Source organism: Vigna unguiculata, chromosome 10 (genome assembly GCF_037176805.1).
Source record: "Vigna unguiculata cultivar grain cowpea cultivar isolate G323 ecotype 2 chromosome 10, ASM3717680v1, whole genome shotgun sequence".
In the NCBI taxonomy this organism is placed as follows: Eukaryota; Viridiplantae; Streptophyta; class Magnoliopsida; order Fabales; family Fabaceae; genus Vigna; species Vigna unguiculata.
Window position 1 is genome coordinate 40713337 of NC_140801.1, and position 15744 is coordinate 40729080.

At 34.1% G+C, this 15744-nt stretch overlaps 1 protein-coding gene and 1 long non-coding RNA gene across 2 annotated transcripts; one reads left to right on the forward strand and one right to left on the reverse strand.

The window, feature by feature from the left end:
• Nucleotides 1–278: 278 nt before the first annotated feature.
• Nucleotides 279–2866, forward strand: LOC114167299 (cationic peroxidase 1-like). Its single transcript, XM_028052354.2, has 4 exons — nt 279–634; nt 1552–1743; nt 1854–2019; nt 2252–2866. The coding sequence occupies exons 1-4, from the start codon at nt 365–367 to the stop codon at nt 2635–2637; spliced, it is 1014 nt and encodes a 337-aa protein (XP_027908155.2). The 5' UTR covers nt 279–364; the 3' UTR covers nt 2638–2866.
• A 4772-nt stretch (nt 2867–7638) lies between these two features.
• LOC114166667 (uncharacterized) lies at nt 7639–8968 on the reverse strand. Its single transcript, XR_014985284.1, has 2 exons — nt 8626–8968; nt 7639–8424 (listed from the first exon to the last, which is right to left on the reverse strand). It is a non-coding gene; the product is annotated as an uncharacterized LOC114166667 (long non-coding RNA).
• Between the last annotated feature and the right edge of the window lie 6776 nt (nt 8969–15744).

A 15744-nucleotide genomic window follows, 5' to 3' on the forward strand; every position in this document is an offset into this window, starting at 1 on the left:
TACACGTATATATAATTGCCAGCGAAAGGGATGAACAATTTTGCTTTTCCTAAACCTAAATTATCAATTGGTTAGACTTTCGCGTGGCTAATTAGCACAGGAGCCTGCAACTAAATCCGCCATAAGATCTGCAAACCATCAAGAAGTCAACTTGTTTAGCACAATACAGCTAATTCCATAGCACGAAACCTTAATTTAATCTAAACAATTAGATATCATGGATGTCCACAACATTCACATTACTTTAATAAAAACATAAGTATGTTGTATAAATATACAACACATTTCATCATGCCCCAAACCAAACACGAATCACAAACCCCTCTACTCTCCTCACTCTACGTTGAGAATAATTCCTGCAAACATGGCTGGAAGTTCTCAACAAAGGGTCAAAATCTGTTTGGTCTTATGTCTTGTTGGTATAGTTTCAGCTTCTGCATATTCAACACCTTCATCATCATCAACAACTAGTTCTGGCACTTCATCTAATTTTCTGCTAAACCCCTTTTTTTATGCTTTCAAGTGTCCCCAAGCCCTTGACATCATTAAGAAACACGTAACCTATGCTGTGGCGAATGAGCCTCGCATGGGTGCTTCCTTGCTCCGTCTTCATTTCCATGATTGCTTTGTCCAAGTAAGTCTGTCATTAATCTTTTTATATGTTTCAAATTTTACCTGCATGCAAGAGCTTCAACATTGTTTAACAAGTGAAATATATGTTCCTCCCACCTAGGATATATACACAACGATCCACACTAATTGATTAGACTAATAATTCCCCATTAGGTCATTTTACGATATTAGTTAATTGTATGTTTTAAAGCTTATAATAAGAAAAATTCCTCAACCTCTTAGTTGAATAATGAATAGTTTACTTTATCATTTGTCGTCCAATTATGTGACTAACAATTTACTTGTGTGACATAGCTATTTAGTAAAATATTTTAATGGACTCTCTGATGACTTCAATCCTTTTAAATATGTTCTTTTCTTCTTTCATTTGAATATAGCATTGAATGTATTTGCTTCACACACTTAAATATACTAAAGGTTTTAGTGTGTTAGCATAAACATAGTTGATATCTTATGTTCTTGGTTTCTTAAAATAGTTTTTAAATATGATTATTATTATTATTATTATTTATTATATTTTATACTCTAATGCTGCTGAAACTTTTATTAAAATGTCAATTCCATAACGTGCTCTACACATTCTCGTGTTAGCTACATAACCATACTAGCCGTTAATTAATAATTGGGTGACAGTGTCAGGGAAGGACGTGGCACATTTTTGTTAAATAAAATAATTTAATAGTATTATGTGTATTGATGTAATGGGTTTAAAATTAAACTTAATCTCACTAATTGAATACAAAATGGAGAGGTTGAATTACTTTTTAATAATATTTAATACATTCATCAATTTAGAGATATTGAACATAGAAATCGAAAATCGAAAGGAGTACGATAATGGTAGCACGCCATTATTATGGCAAATTTCGTTATTATAATATAATGAAACATGTTCTAAGATTAGGTTGCATTTTGAAGGGATGTGATGCATCGGTTTTGTTAGCGGACACAGCAACTTTCAAGGGCGAACAAGGTGCCTTACCCAACCTGAATTCTCTAAGGGGTTTTGATGTCGTAGAGAACATAAAAGCCGAACTAGAGCGTCAGTGCCCCGGTGTTGTCTCTTGTGCTGACATCTTAGCAGTTGCTGCAAGAGATTCTGTTGTTGCTGTAAGTATTCCCTTTAGAAATGGCTAATTATATCACCAAAATATTAGAACAAAACTTCCATGAATGCATTTATACATATGAAAAACTGATGAGTGAGAAAAAATGTTCAGCTTGGTGGACTTGGATGGCCTATTGGCTTGGGAAGAAGAGACTCAACCACTGCAAGTTTAAGTGGAGCAAACTCTGATCTTCCATCTCCCTTTCTCAATCTTAATGGTCTTATCGCTGCTTTCCAAAATAAGCAATTCACAAAAAATGAAATGGTGGCTTTATCAGGTACATACACATCACTGCATCATTCTGCATCTATCGGTATATATTTAGAAGCACAAAAGAATAACAACACATAAAAAATCCAGCAGAACACTCTTATATATCAAACACCTCTTTATGATTTGTCTTTCTTTCACACCATATAGATCATTTTTCTTTCTTCTTTCAAGATTTGAACACCATGAACATTGCTTTCATATATGTTGAAGTAGTTAAACTTGTTGGTGATGACCAGGTGCTCACACTATAGGCAGTGCCAGATGTTTACTCTTCCGATCAAGGATTTATAACGAGAGCGATATAGACACAACTTATGCAAACCTAATGAGAGCTAATTGCCCCAAGGTTGGTGGTGATAGCAACTTGTCTCCCATAGACATCTCCACTAAAGACTTTTTCGACGGTGCTTACTATACAAATTTGATAAAAAAAAAGGGTCTTTTCCACTCCGATCAACAACTCTTCAGTGGCGGTTCCACGGCCATCCAGGTCACAACTTACAGCACTTTCCCGTCACTCTTTAAATTCGATTTTGCTAACGCCATGCTCAAGATGAGCAACCTTAGTCCACTCACCGGCACGCAGGGTCAGATCAGAAAAGTGTGCAGCAGAGTGAATTGAGTTCAGTTCTTTGGTTTCAACTGTATGTGGTAATGCATAATGTGCATGCATTTCCTCATCAAATCTTGCATTCCTTTGTTTGTTAAAGTTTCATTTATGTGTCAATGTTGGACACATTCGTTTACATTTATCGGTAATTTGCCGTTCTTGATTGCTGATTGTTTCAGGAAATATTTTTGTATGATGTATGTGTATTACATAATGTGATTTTTTCATTTTCATTGCAAAATTATGGGTGCATTTTTATGTATGTTCTGTTTTTCATGTTCAACCATATAAATATTTTTAATAAACACCACATGGGTTGAAAAGAAAAGTAATCAGTTAACCAAATGAAAAAAATAAATAAATATATACTTATGGGCAAAGTGTGTGTAAGAAATATGTACAATGTCCTTGTAATTACATCCACATATTTCATAGTTAAGACATGTATATTTGATATAAAAATATCCCTAACCTTTACATTTGATATAAAACCATCCAATACTTAACACATTCAAATATTCAAACAAAACATAGGGTAATAAGCAATTTTGCATGGGAACATATTTCCTTCAAAAAACATAAATATAGTTTCTATAATACGACAGTCACTAACCATATTGTCTATGGCCACACCTCTAACCACTACCAGAAAAAAGCATTTTAATTATTAACGAAATTGGTGGTTAAATAGGTAAAATCGGTTGCAAACACTTAGTTATCAAATTAGCCACTGAAACTAAAAAGTGACGAAAACACTAATTGCAAGATAATTAGTCATCGATTTCAAAATTGGTGGCTAAATAGTCACTGACATTACAGTGGCTAATCGGTACTAAAATTTTGGTCACATCGAAGTACTGGAGACTAATTTTACAACTAAAAATTCAGTTGCTAATTCCATCGCTTATAGAAATGAATATTAATTTAATAAACCTGGTTTTAGTTGCAAATAGATACATTGTTTAATTTAATTAAAATATTATAGGTGTCTAAATGGGGGACGAAATCGATGGCTGAATCGGTGATTAAATCGGCGGCTAAGTAAGCTTACATATATTCCGTTTTTTACTTGCTTAAAAATGCTACATATTTAATTACTAAGTAACAATAAACTCTAATTTATAATATACTGTAATGCATAAAAATGAAATTAGTTTTAAATACATATACAAGTTTTAAATTGCTCTTCTAGTTGATCTAAGCATAAGTTTTGTCACAACCGAGACCACGGCGGGACGACGAAAATAATTTAAAATGAAACAGAGGAGTCGCCACCATAGTTTATTATGAAAAACTATAGAAAAACCTTAAAAAGAATGGTCTTCGAAACCTAATTTGGATTCGGGAGTCAGTTACGTGTGGAGAAGGTATTAGCACCCCACAACACCCGTCTTAAGACGATTCCCTCTTTAATTAAGTATGCAAGATAAATTTGATGTTTAAAATATTTGTTGTTCCCCAAAAATCAAACAAAATAAAAACACATAAAAATAATAAAGATTAAAAAGAAAATTAATTTTTTATTTTTGTTGGCCCGACAAGGATTATACCTTGCTCCTACGTATTTCCATTTGGAAAATCAGGGATAACATAGTTGTTTGTAAAAATTTTGTTGTTTGATATTATTATTTTGTTTTTCTAAATTTTAAATTATATATATATATATATATATATATATATATATATATATTAATATTAAGAGAACTCGAGATTCTACATGATAAAATATTTAGTTATCAAGCAAATTCAAGATTTGACATAACATTTAAAAATGATTTTATAATTTTTTATTTTTATTATTTTTATTATTATTATTAATTAAAAAAAAGAATTAAAAGCCTACAAATGGGTGTCTTGATTATCAAGCAAGTCCGAGACTTGACATGACATTCAAAAGTTATATAAAAGAAAATATAATTTTTTACTTTATTTATTTATTATTTTTTTTAGAGAATTAACGCCTACGGAAAAAACACCTTTTTAATTACCAAGATAAAAATAAAGGATAAGAGAAATGTTGAGCGCATCAATGAGAAACCCAAAATTATCAACATGAGAATCCCGAACACATTTAATCATGTAACAATCCAAACGGTCATATATTTGATGTTATAAGAGAATCATGAAAAACATTACCTTGGGTACTGCTGAAATCCTAGTCTTTAATTATAATAAAATATATGAGGAAGGAATTGGTCCTGATGAAATATATTATAGAAATTAAATAGTCGCATAATATCCATGGTATTGATTATAATTATTAAAGAAATATTGTCTGTAATTACTAGAATCATATTTTCCGTCACATAAAGATCGTGATCAAATCATAACATATTATTCATACAATTAATTCTAATTATTACTAGGAATATTTTCTTTTAACAATTAAAATTGTACCATTATCTAAAAGCATTATTATCGGGAATATTTGCTTCTAAATTTTTTAAAATAATATCTTTTCTGACTGACAAATCAATGAGACACATCATATAAGCGTAAATGCAAGATATTTATTCAAATTATTATAAAAGTATTGCTCCTAATATTATATCCTTCTCTAAAAAAAAAATTATGAAACGTCCTTTTCTGACATGTCATGTGAAGAGTGTAAATAGCAAACAACGGGGTGAAAATATGTACAAAACATTTGGGCTTATGAAAAGAGTGTGATAATTAGATTCTCCTTCTCTTGGCTTTTTTCTGTAACGTCCCATTTAATTTAATACGAAAAATTAAAGGACACGTCACACATAGATAAATCAACAACGCAGTCCTGGGGTTCATAACGTCACCCCTACAAGGCCAGGCACACCACGATGCCAACAAAAGCAGGATAACTGTGTACTTAAGAGTTTTACAATCCCAAGACAACGAGTACAGGGGCCATAGCCCTAAAGAAAACATGAAAGAAAGAAGCGTGAGGTCTAGCCCAGGTGGCTAAGCTGCTGGATCATCGTTCCCTTGCCGACCACGAGAACCTCGCCCATCTGCTCCCATCAACCAGGTTGATGATCATTGCAAGAAAGAACAGCCACATACATCACAAACATGTAACGAAACGGGTAAGCTAGAGCCAATCAACATATTCAACATGCAATCAAGTATATTTCCATCATCTCATCCACATAGCAACCAGACATGTTATGACTCTTCATTCAATACACTACGACTCGACTCGACTCATCCGGATACGTATAACTCGGTCGGATTCAGCGGATGCTTGCACTTGTGGTGGATACCCCTGCTCGACCCTGAGCTGCTCGATCCTGAGCTATGTGATATCAGTGTTACAATGAATCAAAAATCTCTCCCACCACAAGGTTAGCCCTTAATGAGTTTCAGGCCTCCTGCTACTCCCACCACAAGAGTCAGTCCGCTCTAAGTGAGACTAACTGGCTCCTCGGAGCGTCAGGATGCAACCTTACCTTGAATCCTTACCTAGTTATACAGATGGGGCACCACCATGAACACCCACTAGCAGGGGCCATGGAATTACGTCCCGACCACTGAAGCGCGACCCCGGAGGTCTCACCTAGAGACCCCAAGGAATTACACGCTGACACGGACCAACATTCATAAATCAGCAATTAAGAGAATATTAAATTACGTTTTTCAATTCCATATCAACCCTTGAAATTAAGTCCTCATATGCATCACCTCTCAAATCCATACCTCTGATCAATACCACCCCAATGAGTCTAGGGTCTCATCTCATGACAACACCATGTTCCTTTAATTTCAAACCACCCATTCATTTCACATGCTAAGTCTCATACCAACTCACTCATCCACAATTCATGAATCATGCCAAACATATATTTCATACTCCATTATATACATATCCATCATCACACAATCATACCCAACCAACATGGATCACTCGGAAAGCATTAAATAACCAAAATGCAGCACTGTCTCGCCCAGAATCTCGCTCAGGCTGAGGGGCCTCGCTCAGGCGAGTCTCCCCCTCGCCTAGGCGAGAGCACAAAAAAATGGGGGCATGATCAACGCGGGATCTCGCTTAAGCGAGATCCCTCTCGCCTGGGCGAGTTGCCTGCTCGCTCAAAAGTTGAGCGAGCCGCCTGGGCGACTTTTCGTGCAGAGGCCTCCCTGTTTCATCTCGCCTAGGCGAGATTGACTCGCTTGGGCGAGATTTACAGGTCTCGCCACTGTTCTTCACTGTAACAGCCAAGTCCTTCACCAAACAACACATGCAAAGCACTCTTATACATCCAAACGACAGATCCAACCGTACAATTAACACATAATGCATAAACAGCTCAAAAGAAAAGACTCGAAGCTAGAACCCTAACTTTCCGTACTTGGGATAAGTTAGCAAACGACCCAACACGCCCTCGGTACCGAACGCACGAGCTCAACAACTCACGGAGCGAACGAGGAACTAAAAAGGCAGCGAAACAGAAGCACAATATGGGTTACTTGGGACCCCAGCTGTGAAATGAAAGAAAGAAACAATGGAGGAGGAAGAGGCTAGCACAGAACTTACATGGAGTAGAGCACAACTTCGAGCTAGTTTGAAGATGACGAAAAACCTAACCCTAGCAGAAGGGGTGGCGGCTGCAGCTCCAAGCAAGGACAAGGGCAGAGTTCTCTGAAAATGGTAGGGTACCCCTTAGGTTTTAGGGCAGACCTAAGGGCATGTATATTGGGCCGGCCTTAGGCCCAATTACAAGGGCGGAAACAAACAAAGAAAAAAAAATGGGCCTTACATTTTCTTCTTTTCTTTTTTCTTTTTTTTTCATATAGAATTAAAGTTAAAAAAACCTACCATCAATCAAAACATATTTTTTTATTTTATTTTATTATTTATTATTATTATTTTATTATTATTATTGTTTTAACAAAACAAATGCATTTACCCGGACGAAATTGGGTGTTGACAATTTCATATACTCTTTTTGTTGGTGTATGAGTTCCTTCTGATGCTCATGATCTTACATCTAGTACGCTATCTTTGCAGGAAAATTATTCACCCAACTTTGCAAGTTACAGTTAATCAAATCTTTTGTTATGAACCCCACACCAGAATCTAGAGGGTTCCACTTTCCATAAAATCAACAACATAATTTCCAATGGCATTAGTAGAATCACTAGATGACATGCCAAGCTTGTGTTCAGATATTCTAAAAATCATATTGTAACGAGAATGGTGAACCACAAAGTAGAGCCATAAAAAAATTTTCAGCATCTATTTGGCCTAATACATGAGTGGTTGAGATGGGAAAGCTTGGGTAAGTAGGGCCTTGCTTCCCTCCAACTAATTTTGATCTTAAACCATGGGCAAATTGTGGATAAAGAAAACTTGCATCCATCTCCTATTTAAAAGAGCATGATAAAAGAGATCTATAAAAATAATAAGAGTACTAATAGAAAGACAGTTATATTAAAAGAAATAAAAAATAATTCTAAAAGATAGTATTATTATACATGCAAAGTTGGAGAAGCTTTATTAACTTTATAATCATAATGCATTATGGGTCTGTTAAGTTTTCATTTTTAAGAATATAATATAATATTTAGAAGGAAACCTCACTACCTACATTGGAATACCACAACCATGGACCAACCAATGAAAAATCTTGAATCATATTAATCATTTCATTATCATCTCAAGGGACAGACCCCATAAAACTAAAGTTATTAAACTAATATGATCATGTTACCTAAAATGTTTGAAGCCATGACTCCTTTGAACTTGAAGGGATCCTCTGGATTTTCCTCACGCTCTTCCATCCGATTAAAACCTTGGGCCAAGCAGATGCCTTGTTGAGATGCAACCTAATATGTGGTTTAAGAAACATGAAGTCAATAATCATACATAGACAATTAATAGTTACTTAACTAAAGAAAAATCTTCAAAAGAAAAACAAGGTTGCTTAATGTAATATTCAAATCAAAATCTAAATGATGAATGTATGTTAACACAAAAGTTTTTGCCAGTGGCTTCAAGGATTCCAGTATTAGCTAACATGTTTTTACCATTCTTGATTTTAGACAAAAAAGCAACCAGAAAGAGATCCTGGCAGAAAGGCACCGAAGGATGAAACGTGATGATCATAGAGTAAACAAGAGAAAAGAAGAAATGACAATTCAAAAAGTAAGAATATTATATTATTGTATGTGTTTACAAAAGGGAAGCATGTATGTATATATAGATATAAAAGAGAGAAGACGCATAAAACAGAAAAAGCAAAAAGAAGGAATTTGTTCAGACATTTCGTCAAGCACCTATAGAGCGATATGATCACATTGAGCAAAGACCAGAGAAAGCACACTATGTTATCAAGCCCCCTCAAGTTGGGAATATATGTTTTTCATTCTCAACTTACAATAGAGAATCTTGAAGATGGGAGAGCAAGAGGCTTGGTGAAGAGATCAACAACTTGAAGAAAAGAAGAAATGGGGAGCAACTTGATTAAGTCATTGTTCATCTTCTCACAGACAATGTGACAATCTATATCTATGTATTTAGTGCGCTCGTGGAAGACCTTATTCGAAGCTATTTGAATCATAGATTGATTGTTGTAGTAGATAATGGCATGTTGCTTATCAGAAAAGCATAAATCGCATAGAATGTAGGTGAGCCATTGTATTTCACAGGTTGTAGCAGTTAAAGCACGATACTCGGCCTCTGAAGAGCTGTGGGAGATTGTTTATTGTTTCTTAGACTTCCATCAGACAAGTGTATGGCCAAAGTAGATAAAGAATCCCATGACAGATTTGTGTGTGGTGGAATAGGAGGCCCAATCAAAGTTATTGTAGGCTTTGAGTTGAGGAATGTTATGGCGCAAAAGAAGGAGGAGATTACCCGAAGTGCATTTTAGGTAGAGTATAATGTGATAGGCAGGTTATTGATGGATGATGGTTGGTGTGGAGACAAATTGACTTAGGTGATTGACCGAGAAGGATATATCAGGACGTGTGTTAGATAGGTAGATGAGACAGCCAATTAATCGACAGTAAAAAGTGTCATCAACATCATTTAGCGGTTCAAGGGAGATGGATGATGTAGAAGTAGGAGTCATAGGAGTATGGACAGGTGAGCAATTGATCATTCCTATATCACAAAGAAGGTCAAGAGTGTATTTTCGTTGGCATATGTGGAGACTAGTGGAGTTACGAGCAATCTCCAAGACAAGGAAGTATATAATGTCTCCCAAAGTTTTTATATTGAAAGTATTGTTGAGCAAATTGTAATGTGATTAATGTCCATCATGTTGGGACCATTTATGATGATACCATTGACATATATGAGGATGATAGTAGTGAAGGTGGGTTCATGTTTGCAAAATAAAGAGTGGTCAACAATGGAACATTGAAAATTTTTTGGAATAAGAAAATTGGATAGTTTGACATACCATGGGCGTCTTACTTATTTTAAACCATATAAGGAGCGTTGGAGTTTACACATGTGTTTGGATGAAGGGAGTATAAGGCTTGGAGGGGATTTCATATAAACTTTTTCAAGAAGGTCCTTATGTAGGAAGACGTTGTTAACATCTAGTTGCTTGATGAACCAGTTTTGGGAGGATGCAACAGTAAGAAGTAAACAAAGTGTAATAAGTTTGGCCACTGGTGCAAATGTGTCAAGGATGTCGAGCCCTTTGAGTTAAGTGTAACCTTTGGTAACAAGGCGTGCTTTGAAACATTCGATGGTGCCATCATATTTGTGTTTAATCTTATAAATCCATCTGCAAGAAATATCCTTCTTATTGGGAGGAAGCTTTGTAAGAACCCACGTTTGGTTTTTAGCAAGGCATCTAATTCAATATGCATAGCTTTAGTCAATTCGAGGGATTGGGATGCTTCTGAGCAGGTGCAATGTTGAGTGTGAGAAGAAATTAAAAGTATAACACTTTTAAAAGAAGTAGAGATTTTACTGTATAAGATATAATTGTTGATAGGATGCTTCATTGTTGTGTTGACACGGAAGTCTTGAAGATGTGAAGGAAACTTTCTTGGTCTGAGAGAACGTCGAAGAGGAGTATATGTAATAGTTGATTTTTGAGGATTAACGATAAGAGGTGGTGATATGGTTTGACCTGTAGAGCCGTCAACATTAGAAGCGGTGGGATCAGAAAAAGGTAAAGGGAGGCACATAATATTAGGAGAAAATGTGAGATCCTAGTTAATGGTAATGGGGCCATGAGTGGGTGTAATATTAGTGGAGGGGGAATAAAAAATATCATCAGTAGTGTGACAATAATGGGGAGGGATGGGTAAGGAAAGAGAACTAGGTTCAGAAGATTTTGAAGATTGATTGGGAAAATATTTCTCATGAAAGGTAATATGACGAGAACCTGGATTTTGTGATTGGTGAGGTTCAAATTGAGATAACCCTTGGTGTAAGATTGGAACCTGTGAAGAACGCCAACAATAGCTCGTTGATCTAGCTTGGTTATATGAGCCTACAAACTGTTAGTATAATAGAGGCATCCAAAATCCCAAAGATGGGAAAAATCACATAATTTGCCATAGAGTTTTTCATAAGAGGAGGAGCCATTTAATAAAGGTGTTGACATATTGTTAATGAGATGAGTGGCATGTTCCAAAGAATGCCTAACAAGTTAGCTTGAAAGAGTAAAGAACAAGTTATATTAAGCAAGTGTTGATGTTTATGCTCAACTGTATAGTTTTTTTGGGGTGTTTCACCACACGAAGTTTGATGGACAATGCCCTTAGAAGTGAAAAAATCTGTTAAAGTGAATTCAGCACCATTATCATAGTGAATGGTTTTAACGTGACTCTCGAATTGGTTTTCAACATATGAAACAAAGTCAGGTAAAAGCTTTTTGACCATGGATTTATTAGACATGGGAAGAATCCAAGTAAAGTGTGAGAAGTCATCTACAATGGTGGTGAAGTATCAAAAACCACGCATAGAAAGAATGGCACAAGGGCCCCAATGTCAATATGCAATAACTCTAGAATTTTACTGGTACGGGATGTGCTGGCGGAAAAGGGGAGTTTTCTTTGTTTCACAATATGACAAATATCACATAGATGATTATGATTAGGATGAATATAGGAATATTTGGATTGCAGAATTTTCATAATGTTGTGGGAAGGATGTCCCAGTCCTGAGTGCCAAAGAACAATGTTTTCAACATTATAATTGGAAGATGAAAAATTACAATTTAAATTGGTCTAAGATGTATGTATATACAAGCCATCCTTAGTCTTAACTAAACCAATCTTCTCTTTCGATCTTACATCCTATATTATGTAACTAGAAGATGAAAAAGTTAGTTCACAATGAAGAGAAAATGTAAGTTTAGAAATGGAAATAATATTGAATATGAAATAAGGAATATAGAGAACATTTTCAAGAAAGAAATTTGGAGTGAAATATACAGTGCCAACATATATAGCAAAAACATGGTTACCATTGGGGAGATCAATACAAATGGGGTTAATGATATGATAAGATGAGAAATAGGTTAATGAGGTGAAGATATTATCGGTGGCACCAGAGTCCACAAGCTAAAGGGATTGAAAAGGAGAGATATTACTTGGCGAATAGGTTTGCAAAACGGTGGACCCGACAAGATTTGTAGTGGGTTGTGAGCCATTATCAGTATTATTCTTGAAAAGATTTCCAAGAATTTGATATTGTTAGGTAGTGAGCTTTATGTCAAGAACATCAAAAGGTGGACCTTTATCTTTGTTTGTGGATACAGCTTCTTGAGAATTGGGATTGTTAACTTGGGAGGTCTTATTGGTATTGAATCTATGACCAAGGGAAAGCCATGTTTCTTGTAACAAGCTTCTATGGAGTGACCATTCAATTAGATGGAGAGTTAGATAGCTTGGTTTGGCAGCTTGGTTAGTCATGATAGTATAGAAGAGAGAAAAAGAAACAAGAAATGGAAGAAGAACAAGAAAAGAAAAAGGAAGCGAGGTAAGAAACCAAAGTTACGTAGCAGAGCTGTTCAAAGGAAGAGCTCTGATACCATAACACGTTTGTTACCATTCGTGATTTTGGACATAGAAGCAACCAAAGAGAGATTGTGGCAGAAAGGCACCGAAGGATGGAACTTGATGATCACAGAGTAAACCAGAGAAAAGAAGAGATAACAATTCAAGAAGTGAGAATGTTGTATTACTATATGTGTTTAAAGAAGGGAAGTAGGTAGGTATAAATAGATATAGAAGAGGGAAGACGCGTAAAACAGAAAAAACAAAATGAAGGAATTTGTTTAGACATTTCGTCAAGCACCTATAAAGCGGTGATCGATATGATCATGCTGAGCGAACACTAGAGAAAGCACACCATGTAATCAGTAGCTAATAATTTACTCCATGAAGCACTTGATTCCCTAAGACTTCTAAGTATGCAGGAATCGAGGGAAGTTTAACTAGTTCAATTGCATCAACTATTAAGGTAGAAGCTTGATCTTAGTGAAGCTTGATCGACTGACCTATGCCTGTGGATTTTTATTTGTCATATTGAGAAGATTTTCTTCAGGTTAAAAATATTGGTGTGTTCTTTTGAGATTATTGTTACCATTTTTTACTATTGTAGTTCCTCGTGGATTCTTGTAAGTTTGGAAAATTATATCTATTACATACTTCGATATTTTTCTACATGTTATTTACTCCATCATGACTCTTTTATAAATTAATTTGGTCACATATAAACAATGTCTTTTTTAGTTGTGAAATACCATATAGGAGTTTGATTTTAATTTTATTATTTTCAAATCATAATCCTAGTGCAAATATGATAGGATTTGTTTTTCTTTCCTTGAGTGGCTATTTAACCTCATGCACCGTATCAAAATCCCATATTTACTACATACAGGTTAGGTATACATTATAATTCAATAATCAATATATATTTCTCATTACCAACAACAATAAAAAAGAAATCATAGTAAAAGAATTCCAAGTAAGTGCTAGGATAATTTTTGCATGGTATAGCACTTTGTAAGTGATGTAAGAAAAAGAGTTTTTACCATGATTAAAATGTCTTATTTTTGATTTTGTAAAAGAGTTTTAATATATAAATATTACTAAACAGTTTCATCTTTCATGATATTTTTCTTATAAATTTGTTAAAAAATTTTAATTGGTAGATAATTTTTGCATAAATAACTATCTTTTACAAAATTATAAAATTCATAAATAGTTTTTACAAAATTTTCTGTTAAAATTATTTTATACAAAATATTTTAAAAAAAAATTGATATTAAATTTTTGTAAATTATTTTTCACAGCGTATATTTTACGAAAAACAATTCAAAAAAATTAACAGAAAATATATATTTTTTTAGCGGTGTAAGTTGTAGTTATTCTCCTAGCTGAGAAGAAAAGATGGTCTTTCTTCCTACACCTCCAAGCATTTCTTCTGCACCTCCAAAATTTCTTTAAATTTTTAAAATACCCTTTGACCATTTAAAGAAACTCACGGACATCACACCCCCAAAAATACTTTCGGATGTCGACTTCCGGAAGTCAAAATATATGACTTCTGGAAGTCAAAATATATCCCCGGAAGTCGACTTCCGGAAGTCAAAATATATCACCGGAAGTCGACTTTCGGAAGTCAAAAATCATTACTAGAAGTCGACTTCCGAAAATCAAAAAACATTACCGGAAGTCGACTCCCGAAAATAAAAAATTAAGTCAATTTTAAATATTTTTAATTCTTTTTAAAATTTATTTTTTCTAACTTTTATTTTATTTTATTTTTTAAAACACGTATTAAAAATCATAAAACATATAAATTTAAAAAAAAATTACTTTAAAAAATAAAAAAAAATAAGTAATAAAAATACTAAATAAAAAGTTGAAAAATAAAATTGTGTTATGAATTAATGATTGTCCATTGATTTGATACATTTACTCATATGATTCATTACTCTTTATGGTAAATATTTGTATTAACTAAGTTGATTTGTTTCCTTTATGGATTACATATTGTATCTATAAATAGGACTCTTCTTATCAATAATAATACACAGATGAGTTGCTCCCTATTCTCTCATTCTCTATTATCTCTTGTTTCTTGTCTTCTCTATTATATGTCGTCGTCATTCTCTATGTTATTCGCTTTATTTCATAACACGTTATCAGCACGATGCTCCAACCAATTGAGGACTAGTGGAAGCTTTTTCTCTATAACGACAGTGTTATGCGTGTCTCAATCCAGGCTCTTTCTAATCCTTTCTCAAATTATAATTTTACCTTATATTCTTCCTCTTGTGATAAGAATTATTTAACTTTATCAATTTTCATCTTCGTCTTATTATTTTTATTTTTATTATGACGGTGATTATTATTATTACTAATATTATTATGTTATATGCTAGTTCTAAACACGCGAAAAGTTGCAAAATTTGGATTTGTGACTCTTGATATTACAAGGAATAATTCCTTATATTGGAATTTTAAATGTTGAAATACATTTATATGCAATTGATATTGGGATACCATTGAATAAAGAAATAAAGCATCTAAGCAATTAATTTGCTCATGCGACAAAAATATTGTGAAAAGAGATTTCACAAATATTATATATTATGAATTTATTTCATGCCTATGTATGGCTGGCTGGACAAAGCAATAAAGCTTTTGATGAAAAATCATGAGATCCGCCTAATCTGCTCCATTCCCAGAAGTGAATGCAGCAATAAATATTATGAATTTATTTCATGCCTTTGTATGGCTGAACAAAGCAATGAGCTTTTGACCTCAAGAAAATCATGAAACATGTCCAAATTGGTTCTGCTCCATTCCCAGAAGTGAATGCAACAACATTTGATTTATATTTTTATGATCGTGATCATGATCTTGATTTTGGACATGGTTATAAAGATAATTTCAAATACACATTTTGTCACCAGAAGTGGCACGATAATGTGAAAAAAAGGAAAAGGAAAATGTGAAAATATTGACAAAAAGATGAAGGTATATATTATCATTACGATGGTAAAGGCCATTTGAGTTGTACTTATTGTACACCAGAGCATCTTACAAATAATGAGAAGAACATAGAAACACACTTTGCTTATGAAGATGGTGATTCTGATTATGGCCATATGGATGCTACTCATCTTGATATTGTTATTTTCTTTGCTAAAGCAAATGAAAGCA

Coding starts and splice junctions, on each gene's coding strand:
- LOC114167299 (XM_028052354.2), top strand. CDS start 365: ATGGCTGGAAGTTCTCAACAAAGGGTCAAAATCTGTTTGGTCTTATGT. Junction 635..1,551: donor TCCATGATTGCTTTGTCCAA/GTAAGTCTGTCA, acceptor TGCATTTTGAAG/GGATGTGATGCATCGGTTTT. Junction 1,744..1,853: donor CAAGAGATTCTGTTGTTGCT/GTAAGTATTCCC, acceptor AAAAATGTTCAG/CTTGGTGGACTTGGATGGCC.